Raw genomic sequence first — 22,531 nt, forward strand, 5'->3', positions numbered from 1 at the left:
GCCACCCAGGTGCCCTGTCCACTTATTTATTTATTTATTTAAGTTTATTTTGAGAGAGATCAAGGGAAAGAGCATGAGCAGGGGTGGGGCAGAGATAGAAAATCCCAAGCAGGCTTTGTGCCATCAATGCACAAACCATGAGATCATAACCTGAGCTGAGTTAAGGAGTTGGATGTTTAACCAACTGAGCCACCCAGGCTTCTCCCCCACTCCTTTTTTTTAAAGTTTATTTATGAACAATCCATTTAAATTAACTCATGTTTTCCTTTTTTTGATTTTTCATTCCAACCGATATCTCCATGTTTCCATTTGTGTTCATTTTTCTTCTTTTGAGTATTTTTCTAATGCAGGTCAACAGCTGACAAATTCTCTTTCAGTTTCATTTGTCTGGAAATGTCTTTATTTTGGCCCTCCCCTCCCTTTTTTTTGATGGGATATTTTTCCTGGATGTCAGATTTCAAGGTTGGCCTTTCTGTTTTTTCTTCACCTAAGGACTCCAGTATTATGTAAATGTTAAACCTTTTTACCATCTCCCTTGTGATTTTCATGTTACATTGTATATTGCTTCATCCTTTTGTCTCTGACCTTCAGTATGATATTTTTTCCAACCTATCTTTGTACTTCTCTTGCAATGTCTAGACTCTTTTTTTTTTCTACTTTAATTTGATGCTTTTATTTTTATTTTTTTTTATATATATGAAATTTATTGTCAAATTGGTTTCCATACAACACCCAGTGCTCATCCCAAAAAGTGCCCTCCTCAATACCCATCACCCACCCTCTCCTCCCTCCCACCCCCCATCAACCCTCAGTTTGCTCTCAGTTCTCAACAGTCTCTTATGCTTTGGCTCTCTCCCACTCTAACCTCTTTTTTTTCCTTCCCCTCCCCCATGGGTTCCTGTTAAGTTTCTCAGGATCCACATAAGAGTGAAACCATATGGTATCTGTCTTTCTCTGTATGGCTTATTTCACTTAGCATCACACTCTCCAGTTCCATCCACGTTGCTACAAAAGGCCATATTTCATTTTTTCTCATTGCCACGTAGTATTCCATAGTGTATATAAACCACAATTTCTTTATCCATTCATCAGTTGATGGACATTTAGGCTCTTTCCATAATTTGGCTATTGTTGAGAGTGCTGCTATGAACATTGGGGTACAAGTGCCCCTATGCATCAGTACTCCTGTGTCCCTTGGATAAATTCCTAACAGTGCTATTGCTGGGTCATAGGGTAGGTCTATTTCTAATTTTCTGAGGAACCTCCACACTGCTTTCCAGAGTGGCTGCACCAATTTGCATTCCCACCAACAGTGCAAGAGGGTTCCCGTTTCTCCACATCCTCTCCAGCATCTATAGTCTCCTGATTTGTTCATTTTGGCCACTCTGACTGGCGTGAGGTGATACCTGAGTGTGGTTTTGATTTGTATTTCCCTGATAAGGAGCGAATGTCTAGACTCTTGAAGTCATCCATTGAGTTAATTTTATTCGTTGAAATGATCAGTTCTAGGATTTTTGCTGTGGAAGTTTTTTGTTTCAAAATTCTCTATGTCGTTACATAATTCCTTGATTATGTTAATCATAACTACTTGAAAGCCTATCTGGTTGATCTCTTGTGGATGCTTTTACATTTTTTCCTTTTTTCTTAGTTTTCACTCCTATCTATTCTTTATGCATGTTTAATTTTGTCTGTGTGCTGGACGTAGACAATTTAAGGCTCTGTACAGTGTTAGCTTTTTCTTGAGAAGCTACGGTTTTGCCTTTGTCAGGCGGCTAGTCAAGGGGGATATTACCATACTCTAAGTGGGGGTTGAAGTGATTTGCATCTAGTCTTCAGTCCTTGAAAGGACTGGTCTACTTTGAGTTTCCCCTGCTGCCTAGAATATAGCCCCTGGGGGACTCAACTAAAAGCCTAAGCTGTTGACCCCCTTTTTTTTCTTTTCTTTTTTTTTTTGGTGTGTCTGTACTCCAGTTTTAGTCTCTGCATTTCTATGAGGCTTCACAGTATTTTTCTGATTTTAACTTCTCAGTGTCTGCTGCTACTTTTAGAAATGGCAGTTGACTTTTTGAGAAAGCAAGTCCAAATATAAAATTCATTTTGATTACCTTTCCTTCTCTTGCAGATCTTAATTCTCACTCTCTTGGTAGCTTTTATGTCTTTTCAGACATGTTTTCCTTTTTATATTTTGTCTGGCAAAAAGCCCTTGTTCTTAGCAAGAGGGTTGGGCCAAGACCACCTGCTCATCAATTTCTAAGGCAGTAAGTTATAGTAATTTTGTAAAATTAAACTTGTTAGTGTATGGGAATGTCATGGCATTTTGTGTATTGATTTTTGTGTCCCGAAAACTCACTAAATTATTAATATTGATTACTTGTTTTTTATTTTTCTATATGGACAGTCATACACAAATAACAAGGATTTTGTTTTTCCTTTTTTAATCTTTTCATTTTTAATTTCTTTTTGCCTTACTGGACTGGCCAGGATCTTTGTATACTATTGAAGTGGTGTTTGCACATATTTTTGCCTTCTATCTTACCTTAAATTACATGCCTTCAACATTTCACCTTTAAATATAATCTTTACCAAAATTTGGTATTTCCTTTTTTGGAGGACAGTTTAATAAGAGGTTTAAAAAGAACTTCTCAGGGCACCTCGGTGGTTCAGTTGGTTAAGTGTCTGACTTTGGCTCAGATCATGATCTCACAGTTCATAAATTCAAACCCTGCATCGGGCTCTCTGTTGTCAGCTCACACCCTTCTTTGGATCCTCTGTCCCCTTCTGTCTCTGTCCTTCCCCTGCTTGCTCATGTGCATGCTTTCTCTTTCTCAAAAATAAAAATGAACATGAAAAAAAATTCTCATCTACTCTTTGTTTACTAAAGGTTTTTATGATTGGATTTTGAATTTTATAAAATGCTTTCTTCCAAATAGGTGCTATTTTATTTGCATAACATTTTCTTCTTGCTTTAGACATCCGTCTTGAATCACTTTTTGTCAGTATTTCATTCCTCCCGTAGAATGTCCTTGAGTGAGTACTTGTTGATGGTGAAATGTAGTAGTTACTGTCTGTAGGCATTTTTATTTTGTGCTCTTATGTTCACTGAAGGATATTTTTGCTGAGTAAGGAGTTCTGGGTTGAGTGTTATTTTCTCTTAGCATATTAATACATTTTTCCATTATCTTATGTGTTTCTATTGTGTCCAGCGTAGGTTTTGTTTTGTTTTGTTTTGCCTTGTTTTTTGTTTAATGTATTTGAGAGGTCTGCCTGTAATTGACCTAATTTTAATTTTTTTATTCCTGGGTATTAGAATTTATTCAGGAAAAAGTACTGTATTTTTATATAAATAATCTCATTTGACCTTTTAGCACTTTTGCATATTTATATCATAGTGATAGCTAAAGTTTATAAAGATATATCTGAAACCCACTACAGAAAATTTGGAAATGTGGACTTCAGAATTATTTGGAAATAAATTAGTTTTCTTATTTCTCAATGTAGTTTTAATGCTGTATGTTTTATTTTAGAAAGTATTATAAGTAGATGGACTCTTCCTGAATATTGACTTCATGGTAACTCCAGCTTTTACTATCAGTGCATTATAACATGAATGTGTACATACTCTGTGTTCTGCCCCCCCTCCATCTGTGGGGATTACATTCCAAGACCCCCAGTGGGTGCTTGAAACCACTGCTCATACCAAACCCTGTATAAACCATGCTTTTTCCTAGGCATACATGCCTATGACAAAATTTAATTTACAAATTAAGCACAGTAAGAGATTAACAACAAAAACTAGTAAAATGAAACAATTATTTACTGTAATAAAAGTCATATGAATGTGGTCCCTCTCTCTCTCAAAATATCTTGTGCTCTACTTCTTATGATGTGAGATGATAAAATGCATACATGATACAATGAAATGGAAGATGTAGGCAGTGTAACATAGTATTAGATTACTGCTATTGACCTTCTGACCATATGTCAGAAGGAGAATCATCTGCTTCTAATACACGGTTGACCACTGGTAACTGAAACTGTGGAAAGCAAAGCCACAGAAAAGGGGGACTACTGTATATTAAAATCTCCTGTTAATCAGAATATTCACTAGACTACTGACTAGAAATTCATGGCTCACTGTTAATTATTAGAATTTGCTGTATTCATCTTGTCACTGAACCTCAAGACCCTGATAACAACACAGTGCTTATGTATAAGGGCCTCCTGCAGAATTAACCCTATGATGAATATCTCTGCTTTGTAGAGCATGCAACTGAAGTCTCAGGCATTTTTTATCCTATTTCATTCAGCTCTGTAAGGAAATACAAATTTCTGACTGAACAACTTTTTAACATATAACACATTGATTAATCTTAAAGCAGAGAAAATAATACTTTTTGTTATTGATTAGCCTGTAAGGAAGACTATTTAGTTAGATTTTATTAAGATGTTCAAAGAATAGTTGATCTATCTTCTTGATTAATAACTTCATGATAATAATGACAGGAGCTAACATCAAATGATTTTAATTATGTAAATTTCCAAATGTTACACAATATTAATTCATTTAGTTTATTCAGTTCTTTGAAAGAGCTGCTGTCACCATTCTCATTTTTCAGTTGTAGAATCTAGATTTCCTGTTTGTTAAGAGCAAACTCTAATTTTTTATTTTTTGGTTTTGTTTTAGGATATGATGACACCTATAAATTTGGGGAAAAAGACCATTTATTTAGTTTCATTCTTTGAAGGCTTACAGCGCATTATTTTATTCACTGAAGATCCAAGGGTATTTAAAGCAACATATGAAAGTGAGAAAGCAGAGTTAGCGGAGCAAGAAATTGTGTTGGCCTTACAAGATGTTGGAATTTCCCTCGTCAACAATTACACAAAGCAAGAAGTAGCCTATATTGGCATTACAAGGTTAGATGCATTAAAATTTGGATAAAATTAAATGATTAGTTCTTAATAAGAATGGTGACTGTAAAATCTAAAATAATGTAAAGTTTTGTAAACATGCTTTTGAGATTTTTTTTTACCTTTTGAGATAAAGATATATCAGAAATCACTTTTATAAATCCTGTATTATGTTGATTCTTTCACCTTTCCAAAAAGTTATATTTATTCAGCTTATCAAAGGTATACCTTATGTAACATGTCATAAGGAAGAATTTAATTTTCCATTACCACCCACCACAGTGTAAGATACAGGATAGATCCTCCATAAATAGTTTTTGGAGGAATAAAGCCAATCACTTTTTAATTTGACCTTGACACTTTAAGGTATAGTACAGTGATACTGAATTTATCATTTCCCCTGTAAGTCATTTTAGAGTAAAACTTATTCTTTCCTTTATTCCTTTAATATTCCTGTTCATAAGTACCTCAAGTAAAATTAATCTGTATATATTTGTATATATTAGTGCCTGATTTGAGAGCATTTCTAGATTTCCAGCAGGAAAGTGTAGTTTTGACCTTGACTTAAACTCTCGAATAAATATATACATTAAAGGTAATTGGTACCGATTTAAATTTGTTTTTCTATATAAATTCATCTAGAAATGCCCTTGATTTTTCAATAAATGGAATCCATGCTATTTAAAAAGGAATATTAAAAACTATTTTCTTAAGAATTTTTATTCCCCAAAAATGTGTTTATTTGTTAAGTGCAATGCTACATTGTGTGAATGCAAAGGGGGATAATAAATGATTCCTACCATTCTGTTTAAGTGAATACAAATTTTAGAGGAAATTGATAGAATTATTAAATAACTTACATACTTAAACAGGGTGAAGTAACTTTAGAATGTTTCTATTCTGTACACAGGTCTCTCAGCAATTTTTCAGTAAATTATTTGTTCCCTGCTCTCTTAGATTGCTGTTTCACACTTTGTCTTATTTTAAAACCCCATTCTCTCTCTCATCTTGCTGCTTTGTATCCCATTTCACTGAGAAAATTAATGAAAAGGAAACTTCCAGCGACCTACCCCTCCAAAAATCACAGCTTCTACCCATGAGCGTTTCTTACCCATGTCCTATACCAACATCTTCTCCACAGTAAATTATACTAATACATGTGCTACTATTAAAAATTTTTTCAACTTTGCACTCTTTTCCGTTTCTTTTTGCCTTCTTGAGGCATTGATCCAGCAATTCTCTTCTTTCTCCTATGTAATAATTTTTGGGTCTCTGTTGGATTATTCCCATCAGTATTAGTTACTTCAAAATAAAAAATTCTCTTGAGCCTACTTTCCCTGCTACCTACTGTGCATTACTTGCTTTCCATATATAGCCAAACTTGTCAAAAGTGTCATCTGGTAAAAAAAAAAAAAAAAGAAGTGTAATATACTCATTATTTCCTAATTCGTTTTTTTACCCATTTTTTTAACCACTGCCAACAGGATTTTACTTTCAACACACCATGAAACTGATCTTGTCAAGATCACCAGAGACCTATGTATTGCCAGGTCCAGTGTAATTCCCAGTCCTCATGTTGCTTAAGTTTGTGACACAGAGATCCCTTTTCTCTCTCTCTCATTAATGTGGTTTAAAAACTTTTTTTTCATTTATTTATTTTGAGAGAGAGGGAGGGAATGCAAATGGGGGAGGGGCAGAGAGAGAGAATCCCAAGCAGTCTCTGCGCTGTCAGCCTGGAGTCTGACATGGGGCTCCATCTCATGAATTGTGAGATCATGACATGAGCCGGAATCAAGACTCAGTCGCTTAACGGACTGAGCACCCAGGCGCCCCAAATGTGGTTTTATTAAAGCACAGAAAGAACTGCCACACAGATCCCTTCTTGATAGTTTTCTTTGACTTGACTTCCAGGATACCTCCCCATCCTTGTTTTTCTTTCTTTGCCAGAATTCTCCATCTCATGTGTTGATTCCTTGTTTTCTCAACTGCTTAATATTGGGTGCCCTGAAGCTCTCAGACATGAGTCCTTTTCTCTGTTTCAAATACCACATATATGCCAAAAATTTGAGCAATATGTATATCTTTAACCAGACATTTGTCCTGAACTCCACGCTTGTATATCCACTGCCTACACAAAATAGCTACTCTTACATCTAAGAGACTTCTTTAAACTTCATATGTGTAAAACCTAACTCCTGATGTCCTTTTACGAAAACCTCCTTCCCCATTGGAATCAATGACGACCTCCCTCTAGTTGCTCAGGTCAAAAGCTGCGGGATCATCTTCGATTCTTCTCTGTATCTCACACCCCATACCTATGTAATAATACAATAATTACAAGTTCTGTGCTGACTCTACCTTCAAAATAGACACAGAGTCAGTCAGACTGGTCAAGTTTTTACTGCCTCACTGTTCCACCCTAGGTAGAGCCATCACCATTTTTCTCCTGGTTTATTCCATTAAACTCCTAACAAGTTTCCAGCTTCTAACCTTTACTCCTATCCTTTCCCCCTCTGTCCCAACACACATTGTATTCTTTACAAAGTTTAAGTCAGATGATGTGGCTGATCTCATAATCTTTCAATTCTTTCCTAATTTCAGAATAAAACTCAAAGTTTTTACAGTGTCTTACAAGGCTTTACATTCAAAGTCTATAATCTGTAAGGCTTTATATTATGTGGCTTCCCACCATCTGTCTTATTTCATCTTCCACTCTTAATGGTCCCTCTCCCTGAAATGCTCTACTCTGTTGTCTGCTGGATAATTCCCTTACCTCCTGTAAGGTTGCTGAAGTCTCATCTTCTCAGTGACACCCCCCAGTGACCATGCTGTTTTACTACTGGCATATCCCAGTACTCCACATCCATCTCACCCTGTCTACTTACTCTTTTTTCAAAAGCATTTCACCTCTTACTAGTTAAAATATTCTAACTTATTATATTTACTATTGTCTGTCACTCAGTTATGATAAAGCTCCAGTATGCAAAGATGTTTACTGATAATATCCCTACCACCTAGAATAGTGTCTTAGTAAAAGTCTAAGTAGTAATAGAATGAATTTGTATTTTTAAACTTGTAGTGTGTTTGCATATAACTGAGGATATTGTAAAATTTTACTGAAAGTTTTGGATCTCATGTAATAAACCAGCTACAATGGAAATGTTTATAAATGAGTACCATGATTTTTGCTTTCATATAAGTTCTGATGTGGTTTGGGAGACAAAGCCCAAGAAGAAGGCAAGATGGAAGCCAATGAGTATAAAGCACACTGAGAAGTTAGAAAAAGAATTTAAGGAATATACTGAATCTTCACCTTCAGAAGATAAGGTTATTGAGTTGGACACTAACATTCCGGTAATATTTTTAAGTAATGATGTGCGGTTTTAATTTGTACCTGTTGTAAATAGATGAATCACTTTTGATTTTTTTTAAGTTGATTTATTTTGAGAGAGAGTGCGGGAGGGGCAGGGAGAGAACTCACAAACTGACTGTGAGATCATGACCTGAGCCAAAACCAAGAGTTAGACTCCTAACCGACTGAACCACCCTGGCACCCCTCACTAGTGAATTTTTAAGGAAAGTCTGGTTTCCTTACAAAACAATTAATTATACCATACATACTTTATATAAAATGCTTTAAAGGGAAAGTTATCTATATTAGCAACTCATACTTTTAAGAAGCCAATATGTTATTTTAGTTACTTGTTAAATTTTTTTTCTTTTATCATTTTTTAGTAAATTTATATAAAAAGTGATACAATAAAAAGTGAATATTTTTTGTGAATTGCATTTAAAGATCCAACCTAAACCTAATCAAATTGCAAATGTCTAATCTAATCAACTATGTAGCCTATTACTTCAGTTAATATTATCTTAAAGTTTTTGGTACAAATTTCGGATTTTAATCAGTTTATGAATTCAGAGAAATTGTATTTTGTGGGGGGGGGCATGTTTTTCAGGTTCGCTTCACACCTAGTGGCACTAACATGAAAATTCTGCAACCACATGTAATAGCCATACGAAGAAATTATCTTCCAGCATTAAAAGTAGAATATAGCACATCTGCACATCAGTCATCATTTAGAATTCAAATTTACAGAATACAGGTGAGTCTGAAAAGATACTCAAATTGTGTTCATAAGGAACATAGCAATAAACCAAATGTGTTCCCATGGTCGCTCTAGTACTTTGATTTCAGTGTTGAACTAGACTGCTGATTCCTTCTACTTATTAAATCCTGTTATTCTAGTCAAGTTCTGTAATTAACATGTTAATATACCAACCTGGTTTTTTTTTATTTTCATAGATCCAAAACCAGATACATGGTGCTATATTTCCTTTTGTGTTTTATCCGATTAAACCTCCCAAGTCGGTCACCATGGATTCAGGTTTGTTTGTATTTTAAATTGCCATGAAAATGTTTGTATTAGCTGTATGGTTTATTTTACTATAAAAATAAGAAATGAAACCATTCTCAAGTTTAGTTTCTATGGGATCATTAGAAAATTAAATAGCATGGAAAAGGAACAACAGGTACTCAATTAAGGTCAACACAATATTGAATTCTGAAGAAAAGATTAATTAGAAACATTTAAATATTTAGAAATATTACTTAAAAAATGGATTGCTGGTTTGTAAACCTCTGATCTAAAAACCAATAGGATCTCTGAATAAATTTTGAAGGAATTTAAATTCAGAGTGGTTTCCAGCCATGAAAACTGTCCTGTATTCTCCAAGTCAGTGTGATGACAAGTCCTTTGTTCCATTCTCTTCCCCTTCACTTCTATCTTTTCTATCCCTCGTATCCTCACTTTGTCTTTGCTACCCCTGCCCTTGCCTTCCAACCCCTACCTCCACACCACTGGCTTTGAACTCTCTAAGGTGGTATTCATAATCTTCTTGGAAGCTTTTGACCATTGTACATGCCCAAGCCCCTCCACCCAGAAGTCCAGGACGAGACCCTGAAATCTGTGTTTTCACAGTGTTTGCCTTGTGATTCTAATGCATACTTCTACTTTAAAATCACTCACTAATTTAAAGGATTAGTTATCCTTAAAGTGAATACAGATAACTTAAAAAAAAATCCTAGAGTCTGAAATTAAGACTGTAATGGATCTTGCAAATAGCAATTTTAAATTTATTTTTTTTTTTCAACGTTTTTATTTATTTTTGGGACAGAGAGAGACAGAGCATGAACGGGGGAGGGGCAGAGAGAGAGGGAGACACAGAATCGGAAACAGGTTCCAGGCTCCGAGCCATCAGCCCAGAGCCCGACGCGGGGCTCGAACTCATGGACCACGAGATCGTGACCTGGCTGAAGCCGGACGCTTAACCGACTGCGCCACCCAGGCGCCCCGCAAATAGCAATTTTAATTGATACTCATAATTTAGTAAATAATTTAGGTCTCCATTGTAATGTGTATTAAATTGCAAGAACGTGCTTATCTTCCGCTTAAAGCATCGTGGGATTAATCCTATTTATTACTTCTGCAGCTCCAAAACCCTTCACAGATGTCAGTATTGTTATGAGATCTGCAGGCCATTCCCAGATTTCACGTATTAAGTAAGTGTCTTAATATATTTCTTGTGTGTTTATTTAATGTTTTGATTTAAATATGTGAGCTAATTGTACTCTTTTAAAAAAAATTCAGATGAGTCAAATGTTTAAATGCAAAATACTAAATTATACAGGTCATTAGGAAAAATCTATTTTATGATTTTGGAGAGTCAGAGGCTGTGAATGAAATATACTTAGGTATTAACTGTGAGTATTGCTACTTTATCATTTGTTTTCTGATAGGTTTTCTTTAATTACTGCATATCATTTTAGAAAAAAGAAAGAAAATAGTATCTTAAAATTAAGTCACTATCCAGTCTAAGAAGTAGAACATTGACAGAAACATCCATCTGTATTTACTCTCCTATTTCTTGTGTTCTCCACCCTATCAACCAAGAACTATCTTCATCTCTTTTTAAAATATAATTCTATTAAATATATGTATTTAGATATTCTTCTTTGTGTTCCCTTTTTTTCCTAATTAAAAAAATTTTTTTCAAACTGAACATAGACTTTTGGGGACTGGATTTTTTCATTCAACTATTACTAAATTTTATTTTCTGTGTAGGTAGAGTTTATTATCACTGTAATATTCTGTATGACTGTATAGCACAATTTACTTGCCAGTTTTTTCTCTATAGGCATTTTTACATTTTGAGTTTGTTGCTGTTATGTGTTGCCATGATTTTTTTTATTCATCTAGAAAATCCTCAGTTTCAACATTCTAATAGTTATCTAATGCTTTTTTCTAGCTAATTTTCTTAATGCATTTAATCAATGATTTTATGTTTTCTGCTTTGTAATAATAGGTACTTCAAGGTGTTGATTCAAGAAATGGATCTCAGGTTAGATCTTGGGTTTGTCTATGCTTTAGCAGAACTTATGACAGAAGCAGAAGTGACTGAAAAAACAGAGGTAAGTCTTAAAATGATAGCATTGATGGGAAGGGTTCGGGAAGAGGAAGACTAAACAATTATAAATTCTTGACGTATTAATATGGTTTTAATCCACTGGTGGGTAAAGTGGTAGAAGTCACATTTTCAGATTGTAGATGATGTGTAAGACAAGTTAAAATAGCCTGTTTAAGGTGTGTTAGCAAACAGGAGGAAATGTTTTAAGCCAGTAGTAGTGACTAGCTAGTAGTCATGTTCACATCACTGTTTTTTCCTATTTTATTTTCCTGGGTTACTTTTGTTTTAATTAGTAACTGAGAAATTTGGGTGTGACCAGGATATTCTCCGAAGGAAAAGGTAAAAATAAAAGGTAGTATGTTACTTGTGACTGATAGAAAGACTATAAAATCACAGTGATAGAGTAGATCATATATGATCTCTTTTTCAGCTGTCTTCATAAGAATTCTGAAGATAAGACAAATTATATGGGTAAAAGAATATATACTTTTTTCTTTTAATAGCAATTTATTGAGATATAGTTCACATACCATATATTTTAATCAAAGTGTACAGTTCAGTGACTTTTCATATATTTACAGAATTGTACAGCCAGCGTTACTATCTCATTCCAGAACATTTTCATCATCCCAAAAAGAAACCATGCCAGTCCCATACAACCACTAATAATATACTTTCAGTCTGTTGGTTTTCTTACTCTAGATATTTCATATTAATAGAACCATCCACTGCGTAGTTATGTGGAAGGGAGGGGCTTCTTTCACTTAGCATGATGTTGACAAGGTTCATTCAGGTTGTAGCATCTATCAGTACTTCTGGCCAACGGATACTCTGTTGTTATAGATGCATTCCATATTGTATATAGCCAGTGCTCTGTGGATATGCCACATTTTGTTAATCCATTCATCAGGTAGGGACATTTGTGCTGTTTCCACATTTAGGCTATTATGAATAATACTGCTGTGAATATTTGTGTACAAGTTAAAATCATATAAAATGTATGATTCTAATTTCAGTGTCATCATCAACACTTGTTATTATCTGTCCTTTGAATTCTAGCCATCGTAGTAGATGTGAAGTATATCTTTGTAATTTTGATTTGCATATACCGGATGAGTAATGACTGAACATCTTTTGATGTGTTGATTGATCATTTACATATCTTCTTTGGAGAAATGTCTTTCAGATTTTTTGCCTGTTATTAAATAGGTTGGCTCCTTATTATCAAATTGTAAAAGTTCTTTATATATTCTGAATACAAGTTCCATATCAGATCTATGATTTGCAAATACTTTGACTCATTCTGTATGTTGTGTTTTACTTTCCTAATGTCTTTTCAAGTACAAAAGTTTAATATTAATGAAGTCTGAATTCTCTTGTTGCTCATGTTTTTGGTGTCATCTTTAAGAGTCCTTTGTGAAATTCAAGATTATTAAGGTAATAAAGATTTAGCCCTATGTTCTAAGCATTATTTACAATCAGGTCTTTCATATATTTTGAGTTAATTTTTGTACGTGGTATAAGAGTCCAGGATCACCAGTCTTTTGCATTTGGCTCTTCAATTGTTCCAATACCATTTGTTGAAAGACTATTCCTTCCTCATTAATGGTCTTGGTACCCTTGTCAAAAATCATTTGATCATAAATATATGGTTTTATTCCATTGCTCTCTAAGTCCATCTTTGTGCCAATACTGCACTGTCCTGATTATTACTGTTTTGTAGTAAGTTTTGAAATTGAAAAGTATGAATCCTCCTACTTTCTTCTTTTTCAAGATTGTTTTGACTATTTAGGGTCCTTTTGCAATTCCGTATGAATTTGAGAGTGAGCTGGACAATTTCTTTGGAGAAGTCATCTGGGGGCTTGACAGGGATTACATTGAATCTATATACTAAGTGCCTTAGGGTTTTGACATCTTAACATTATTAAGTCTTGCAGTCTTTTTTTTTTTTTTTAATTTTTTTTAATGTTTATTTATTATTAGACAGAGCATGAGCATGGGAGGGGCAGAGAGAGAGGGAGACACAGAATCTGAAGCAGGCTCCAGGCTCCGAGCTGTTAGCACAGAACCTGATGCGGGGCTCGAACTCACAAGTTGTGAGATCATGACCTGAGCCAAAGTCGGTCGCTTAACTGACTGAGCCACCCAGGCACCCCCGAGTCTTACAGTCTTTAAACACTGAATGTCTTCTATTTAATGTAGATTTACTTTCTTTCAACACCGTTGTATGATTTTCAGAGTGTAAATTTGGCTTTTGTTATATTCATTATTGAATATTTCTTTTCTTCTAGCATGAACAAAATTGTTTTCTTAATTTCATTTTGGTTTGTTTATTGCAAGTGTATGGAAATACACTTAATGTTTTTATACTGATCTTGTATTCTGCAATCTTTCTGAACTCATTTATTAGCTCTGCTAGTTGTTTTGTGGGTTTTCCTTATATAAGATCATGCCATTTGAGAATAGTTTTACTTCTTCCTTTCTGATCCAATCTGGATGACTTTTGTTTCTTCTTAATTGCCCTGCTAGAACCTCTAGTACAAGGTACAGCATTGAATAGATGTGTCAAGAGCAGACATCCTTGCTTTGTTTCTGATCTTAAAGGGAAAGCTTTCAGTCTTTCACCATTAATTATGGTATCAGCAGATTTTTTGCAGATAACCCTTCATCTGGTTGAGTTCGCTAATATTGCCAGTTTAAGTGTTTATCATGAAAGTATGTCACATTTTGTCATGTTTTTTCTGCATCTGTTGGGATGATCGTATGGTTTTCGTTGTATTGATTATATTACACTGGATGTTAAAACAACCTTCTATACCTGGGATGAATCCCACTTGGCCACATACATAATTTTTTTAAATATTTGTTTGGTTTGGTAGTATTTTGTTGAGGATTTTTGTGTTTACATTCATGGGATATTGGTCTGTCATCGGCCCAACAGATTTTTTTATACATATGTAATTTAGTCATTTGCTTTTTGAATTAAAAGAAGAGGAAAAGATTATATATTTTTACCATCTTTTATACTTGCATAATCGTCTTCACACCAGTGCTGGCTGTTGTTTGTTTGTTTGTTTGTTTATTTTTTCATTTGAGTTCTGATTACTACTTGGGGTCACTTGCCTTCAGCCTGAGGAATCTCATTAGTATTTCTTGTAAGACACACTTGCTAGCAGTAAACTCAGTTTTTGTTTATCTGAGAATGTCTTTATGTCCCTTTGTTATGAAAGGTAGCTATACTTTGTATAGGATTATTGGTTGGCTTTTTTTTTTTTTTCATTTAGTGCTTTTAATCTGTTAGCCCACTCCCTTCTTGCCTCCTTTCTGCCAGGATGTCAACCATTCATCTTATCAGGATCCTTCTTATATAATGGGTTGCTTTTCTGTTGTTGTTTTTAAGATTATCTCCTTGTCTTTGACTTTCAATAATTTTACTATTATGTATCTGTTGTGACTTTCTTTCTGTTTATGCACTTGGAGTTCATTTAGCTTCCTGGATACATAGTTTAGTAGTGTTTTTCAGTGATTTTAGAAAGTATTCAGCTATTATTTCTTCAAATATTTTTTTCTTTTTTTCTCTCTCCTCCTCCTTATACTCCTATACTGTATATGTTAGTATGCTTAACAGTGCCCCACATTTCTCCGAGACTGTTCATTTTTCCTCTTTTTTCTCTGTTCTTAAGATTGCATAATCTGTAACACTTTATCTTCAAGTTCACTAATGAAGCAGTGCATCTAATTTAGCATATGATAGTGTTTATATTCCTTCTATCAACTCAAATCCGCTGTTACCTCGTTCTAGTGAATTTTCCATTTGTTACAGTTTTCAATTCCAGAATTTCTCATAGGACTTTTTAATTTAATCTTTCTCCTTCTGTATTGATATAATCTATTTGATAAGACATTGTCATCATAATTTACTTTCCTAAATATGGTTTTCTTTAATTCTTTGAACATGTTTACAGTGGTTACTTTGAAGTATTTTAATCCAATCCGTTTCTTTTGCCTGCTTTTTTCCCAGTGTATGGTTAATACATTGCTATGTCTTTGCATATCTCATAATTTTTTGTTAGAAACTGGACATTTTAAGTAATATACTATAAAAACTGGCTACTGGGCCCTCTCCTCCATAGTTTATTATTGTTTCTAGCTTATTTATTCATCTAGTGACTAGATTTTTATATTGAAGTCTATCCCACCCACACCCCTGACTTTCCCTGCGGTGTTCAGCTTTTGGTGTTGCTCAGAAAGGTGAAGATTTGCAACACCCACTGTCATCCTGGAATAACTGGTTTTGGGGCTGGGCCTTCTTCTCTTTCCACAACCACACCCTGCTGTTATATATACTCCACAATTGCCAGCTGATTGCTTTATTTTTTTCAACAGTACCTTAGGCCACAAATTGCTCTGCAGACTAATCCAATCAAACTTGAGGGGTTTTTTGAAGGAATTGATCTGGAGATCATATTTGTTCTGAGGCTGGGAAGACTCCCTCTAAACTGTCTCTGCCCATTTCTCTCATGAAAACTAACAGGACTACAGTTTAGGCTGTATCTTCATTGAATCAGTGGTTTTCTGTCTAATTGACTTTCACCATGACATTCACTGTTTCCCAAAGCCTACGCTTGAACTGCTTCACACTCTCTTGTAGTTGAAGGCAATTTTTTCAGGAAAAGATTAGGAACTATTTCAAAGTTTCTTTGCTGTCCACCTCCCTACACCCCAGGTAAAATCTGAACCAGAGCTTCAGAGCTGGGGGAGGAACAAGAGTGATCAGAACCCAGTATTCTCAGTGACATTACACACAATTAGAGTCTTTGTTCCATGAGTAGAGGCCAGGCAGGGAATGTAAGCTCTCCCATCTCTGTAATGTAACATTAGCGCTGGTAGCTGGGGGCAGGATGAGAAATGCTGACACCTTTATGCCTCCCAGGAGGAAAGTCTACCATTGAGGGAGACAAGGCAGAAAGGGAGCTTTGTGTTTTTGAGTATAGCAGTCTCCAGTGGTGTTATGGCTTATTGAACTAGGAGGGGGCACTAAGAGAGTATTCCTTGTTCAGATACCACAGATTCACTTTTCTTACCAAATGTTTGTAGATTTTCTTGAAGAGATGTTTAATTTGCTTATACCCTTAGGTTCATTCGTAGAGGCCTTAAATAAGTGGGGTTTTTTGGGGGGGTTTTTTTGCTTTTTTAAAATTTCACCAGTTTCACTGGGGAAGCTGATCTAAAGATCCCCTCACACTGTCATCCCAGAAGTAGTTTCCAGATACTCAACTTTTAATAAGGCTGTCATTTTGATATTTTTGATGATGGGTTAAATATGAATGTTGGGCTATTTCTCAACACATAGAAGTAACTTAGATTTGTGAGTGTTTGGAAGAGAATTAACGATTATCAAAAATGAAAGCCATTATCACTTTATGCAACGTCATTTGCAGGACCTTCCCCTTTTTGATTTATATTACTGGCCTCTGTAGATGTCAATATTTACCAAAAAGCTACAAGTGGAATGTGATTATATTTAAGAAATCTATATTCCTAAGAAAGTGTTGATGGAGGGACGCCTGGGTGGCTCAATCCATTAAGTGTCTGACTCTTGATTTCAGCTCAGGTCATGATCTCAAGGTTGTAAGATTGAGCCCTGTGTCAGGCTCTGCACTGAGTGTGAAGCCTGCTTGGAATTCTTTCTCTCTTCTCTCTCTCTGCCCCTCCTCTACTCGTACACGGGCTGGTGCCCCACCCCCACCCCCATCCCCCAAAAATAAATCACATAAAAAAAGTATTGGTGAGTTGGATTATAGTAGCTTTTTGGGATAAACTTTGTAGTCCCAAGAGTAAAAGCTTAATGTTTTTAATGGATTAGATGGAAACATAGAAGATATGCTTATCAGTTTGTGAGGAAGGGACAGAGCTTTACTAACAATAGAAGTGTTAGGTTCCCTTTTGATGTAGTAACTTTCCAATCACAAGGAACGTTGAATCTGGATGTTATAAGGAAGTGTTCTGCAGTGTATGAACTCGTACAGATGAATCCCTTAAGTTTTTAATACTTTTTGTTTCTTATAGGTTGAACTTTTTCATAAAGATATAGAAGCTTTCCAAGAAGAATATAAAACAGCTTCATTAGTAGATTCATCACAAGTCAGTCTCTATGAATACTTTCATATATCTCCCATCAAGGTAGGAGAAAAGTCTCTTTTTTATTATCCTTGATAATCTCGGTAATAGCAAATTGACTTGATCTGTGTGGAGAGATGAGCATGTAAATTATGTTCTCTAATAGTATATAAATTCTGTAAATAAAGTAAAAAGTAAGGAATAATCCTTTAAAATTTTTATTTATACTTATAACAATTTTTCACCATGTGGAAATAATACTGGGCCCACGTAAAACATGAACTTACGTGTTTATATCTTGACCTAATATTATGTTACCTTAGTTTTCTATTAACATGCTTAATGACAGTTTTCAAAATTGTGTGTATGATTGTATATTTTTTTTATTGAATTATAATTGACATAGAACATACATTAGTTTCAGGTGTATAAGGTGATGATTCATTACTTATATACGCTGTGAAATGATCACCACAATAAGTCAAATGACCATCCATCACCATACATGTTAAAAATTTGTTTTTCTTGTGTGAGAACTTTTAAGATTTATTTACTCTTAGCAACTTTCAAATAATGCACTATAATATTATTAACTATAGTCTTTAAGTTTTAAATTAATTCATAAAGTAACCTCGATTTAAAAACTGGAAGTTGAATGGAACTAAATATAAGTTCTTAACACAAAGTTTCTGAATTACATAATACTTGAAGAATATTATTGTATAGCTATGTATGTATACCGTGTATGTGCATATGATACGAAAGTGTGTTTTGTTTTCAATGTGCTAACTTAATTGTAATAGTTGAAACACTTACTTTTGGTGATACTTGAGTCATTTCAACAACCTCAACTTCTAGATTATTAGTATTATTTAAAGATGTATACAAATTACTATTTTCCTAGGTGTACCAAAAGAATCGGATTGAACCTAAATGCCATATTAGTCTGTATTGCTGAATTTAAAATTTAAAAAGAATTGTGTTCAATTTTAAATTCCTTTAACTTTTTACATAATAATTTTGATATAATCTAGATAATTTTGAAATCTTTATGGTGTAGTAAATTTAAAATAAGATTGAATTTTAAAAGCTAAAATTGTCATTTTGAAAATAGTGCTTGAAATATTTCTCTCTTTATCTCTTTAGTTGCACTTAAGTGTTTCATTGCGTTCGGGTAGAGAAGAAGCTAAAGATTCAGAAAAACAGGAAGGACTGATGGCGGTTCATTCCTTAAATCTTCTGCTGAAGAGTATTGGTGCGACTCTTACAGATGTACAAGATGTAGTTTTTAAGTATGTGTAATATTCAAATCTGTAAATTGACGAAAAGCCCATTTTATATTTACGTAAAAACTTTATAAGTGAAAAGTGTGTAAAGGACATTGCAGATCAGAGGCAAATACGGTCTTTACTGTTAAATGGAATATAATTTAACATATTACCTGCCAGGCCCTAACTGTTAAGAAACAGAATAATTATTAAATAATTTCCTTAAGAAAGAGAGAGCCCATACAAGTTTGTGCATTATATAAGGCCTTTCAGGCCTCGGGGAGGATTCCTAAGAAGCCGTGTGTGCTCAAAGGTCTGGTGCTTCAAAGATGTGGTTTCAGGATTTAATAGGATCAAGACTCTTTAAAGCATATGTGGCTAGAACAAAATGAATGCCATGGTAGCGGAAATGAAGGGAGCCAAGAATTTACATTTTAGTGGGAGTCATGGAAGCTATCAGAATATCTGACCAAAGAGACAGGAAGTCTGAGTGGAGATTTCAGATGACAAGGACCTTTTCAGGTAGCACCTAGAAAGATTATGAAGAACAACGGTAAGAATCAGTGATCCCAGCAAGATGCAATTCTAAATCCAGATAAAGTTAGGTAATGAATTAAAGAACATAGGACATAAAGAACGTAGGTTTGAAGACATTGGGAATAGGGTAAAATCTCTAATCCCGCTGCTGTCTTACCTGCTAACACAGAGCTTCCCATGTCATGGATCTGATATATGCTGTGACTAGGTTAAAAGTAAACTGACCTGGATTCCTCACCTGTCAGTTGATCAGGCAGGACCTGCAGCGACTGAACCCTGGCCATTCTTGAGCATCCTCCTCCACTTGTCTCAGGTGTCAGACATTTTCTTTATGGGCCGTGATAGGACAGAGTTGAGTAATAGAGTCTATATGTATGAATGGAATTCAGAGGGTCTCTGAATCCCCTAAATTACGTGAAAGTATGTATAGGTGGCTTTTCTGAGGCTAAGATCCATAGCTTCCATAAGATTCTTAGATGTTCTTTGACAGGAATAAGCAGAGATACATGTGAAAGAGGAAATTTTCTGATTGGCACAGGACTGTATTGAAAGGAAAGATTTGGAGAGAAATTCTAAAGAAAATGAAACCACTCGTTAATATTAAAAGCATTCTCTTCACCTCTCTCCCTCTTCTCCCTTGATACGTACCCACACACATATTTATGTGTTTTTCAGGCTTGCATTTTTTCAACTCAACTATCAGTTCCATACAGCATCTGAACTACAATCTGAAGTAATAAGACACTATTCAAAACAGGTTTGTCTGAGATTATTTTACAAAGGGACAGATTAATATAAAATAGTGAAACATTTTGTGTCTTACATGTAGATGTGACAAGGCTAAGTGAGCAGCCATGTTCAAAATTTTTTAACTTTTTTTCTCAGAATTGTAGAAAGAAATTGAGCCCTATCACCATTTCAATTTTTTGCCCTCCTGTTGTTTTTCCACTGACTGGTCTCTTCTGGATCATTGTGGACTTAAGACATTTTTAAATAAAATATTAACTAAGTAATTCACCAAACTTACTTAAAAAAATAGTTTCAAGGGAAACTGTTTATTAGTAACTAGCTGGTGAACACAGGCTATTTTTAATGTAATTGTATTGTTGAGTCAGCTATATATATTACTTTAATGGATTTTTTTCCACCTTTAGAAAGACTCCCGTATCTTATGATATAACTTACAGCATCTGAGACAGCTGTCTTATCATGCACAGATCACTAAGCCTGAGTCAAGATGTGTGGGTTTAGATTCCAGTTTTGCCATTTACCTGTTACGTGACCCAGGTTATCATTTGGTCTGCATGTTGTTCCAGTCTCTAAAATGATGGTGGTAATAGTAACCATCAGACATAGTTGTAAAAGTGAAAGAATTTTGAATATTCTAAAGCTTTATGTAAATATATTATTTCTAAAACTCTAACACCAAATCACTTTTTAAAAACAAAACTAGTGATGAATAGGGTGATACAGTTTAGGTGTTAAAATTGGTGATGAGGGTGTTGACCTAAAAGCAAACAAACAAACAAAACATTGAGTTTAAAAAATTTCCTGAATATCTGATTAAGTCTGTATTTCATTTTCAGGCCATTAAGCAAATGTACGTACTCATTCTTGGGCTTGAAGTTTTGGGAAATCCCTTTGGCTTGATTAGAGAATTTTCTGAAGGTGTGGAAGCATTTTTTTATGAACCTTACCAGGTAATGAAATAGTTATTCTTGCATTGTGCAACATATTACTAATACTTTGAATAAATAATGCATCCAATTGTTAACTTGAGGTGTGTGTGTAAATAGATTTTGAGAGACACAACAGAAGGACATGATTTTGCAGCAAACAATGGTAAGAGATATTGGAAAATTTTGGAGGGATACGTTTACCTTTTCCCTAAAAATTTAAACTTAAGACTTTCCTAAGATACATTGAATTTTAAGTGTTCTCTTGGAATATTAAAGGTCAATAAACTTCACTCTATAGTAGAAGGAAGATCACCATAGACAGGCAGTCTTTGCACAATTGTGGGGACAGTACAAATAACTATGCAGGTGGACACTATACACAGCAATGTTAATCGGTGGCAAAAATTATTATTGTTTGGTGTCCCTTAAAATCTTCTGTTAAAACATTTAAAACTCTCTTACTTTCACTTTTAAATGAGAGGGCAATCAAAAAGTAAAACTATTACTATATTATTATATTGTACAGTATAATTTAAAACATAAGAAATATTAAGAATTAAAGTGCTATTATTTCTTTTACAAAAATTATCAGGAGTAGTTTGTGGTTATGTTCTCATAACTTACATTACAGAGCAAAACATCATTTGTACACTTTGGTGAATAGTCCTATTCCTGCATTTGGATCAACTTGTTGTTACTTTCAACGTCGTGAAGTTTCTCTGAGAATTCTGTTATAATGTTCAGTTTTTTGCTGGTGTCACTTTCTCTAGGCATATATTAATTTATATTAATAAATTCACCTTTAAAATAAAATATAACCTTCTTTGTTATTATTTGACCCTTTAGGGAGCCATCCAGGGTCCTGAAGAGTTTGTGGAGGGCATGGCCCTAGGACTGAAGGCACTAGTTGGTGGAGCTGTCGGTAAGAAACAGAATGCCTACCAGGTATGATTATGCTAAAGCAATGATGCCTTTGCTTTTACTAAAAATATTATAATTTCTGCCAGGTGGATTAGCTGGTGCTGCCTCTAAAATCACCAATGCTATGGCGAAAGGGGTGGCAGCTATGACTATGGATGAAGACTACCAACAGAAGAGAAGAGAAGCCATGAATAAGCAACCAGCGGGTCTTAGAGAAGGCATTACTCGTGGAGGAAAAGGCTTAGTTTCTGTAAGAAATTTCCCAGGGTTGTAAACACAACAGGGACCATTAAATAAGGCCACATTCTGTGAATATGAAAATAGACATTGGGGCGCGTGGGCGGCTTAGTTGGCTGAATGTCCAACTTCGGCTCAGGTCATGATCTCATGGTCCATGAGTTCGAGCCCCGCGTCAGGCTCTGTGCTGACAGCTTGGAGCCTGGAGCCTGTTTGAGATTCTGTGTCTCCCTCTGTCTCCTCCCCTCCCCTGCTCACGGTCTGTCTTTCTCTCTCAAAAATAAACATCAGAAAAAAAATTTTTTTTTTAAATAGACATTTAACTTGCACTCCTTCAAGTGTTATTTAGATATCGGAGAAGCAGGCGGTTGTGTCCTATATAACATATGT

General features: G+C 34.8%; 1 protein-coding gene across 5 annotated transcripts in view; it reads left to right on the plus strand.

The window, feature by feature from the left end:
• The window catches only part of VPS13A (vacuolar protein sorting 13 homolog A), a 256,968-nt gene that overhangs the window by 201,011 nt on the left and 33,426 nt on the right, over positions 1–22,531 (plus strand). For all 5 annotated transcript variants that reach the window (XM_025931580.2, XM_086685038.1, XM_025931583.2 and 2 more), the window contains 12 exons: positions 4,685–4,917; positions 8,112–8,265; positions 8,871–9,017; positions 9,218–9,299; positions 10,405–10,474; positions 11,278–11,383; positions 17,449–17,562; positions 18,646–18,791; positions 19,980–20,061; positions 20,891–21,004; positions 21,830–21,905; positions 21,991–22,154. In XM_025931580.2, the coding sequence (XP_025787365.1) occupies positions 4,685–4,917; positions 8,112–8,265; positions 8,871–9,017; positions 9,218–9,299; positions 10,405–10,474; positions 11,278–11,383; positions 17,449–17,562; positions 18,646–18,791; positions 19,980–20,061; positions 20,891–21,004; positions 21,830–21,905; positions 21,991–22,154 (1,488 nt within the window). The remainder of the gene's footprint in view (positions 1–4,684; positions 4,918–8,111; positions 8,266–8,870; positions 9,018–9,217; positions 9,300–10,404; positions 10,475–11,277; positions 11,384–17,448; positions 17,563–18,645; positions 18,792–19,979; positions 20,062–20,890; positions 21,005–21,829; positions 21,906–21,990; positions 22,155–22,531) is intronic.

The sequence above is a fragment of the Puma concolor genome, chromosome D4 (genome assembly GCF_028749965.1).
Source record: "Puma concolor isolate L17-30 chromosome D4, mPumCon1.1.hap2, whole genome shotgun sequence".
NCBI classification, from domain to species: domain Eukaryota; kingdom Metazoa; phylum Chordata; class Mammalia; order Carnivora; family Felidae; genus Puma; species Puma concolor.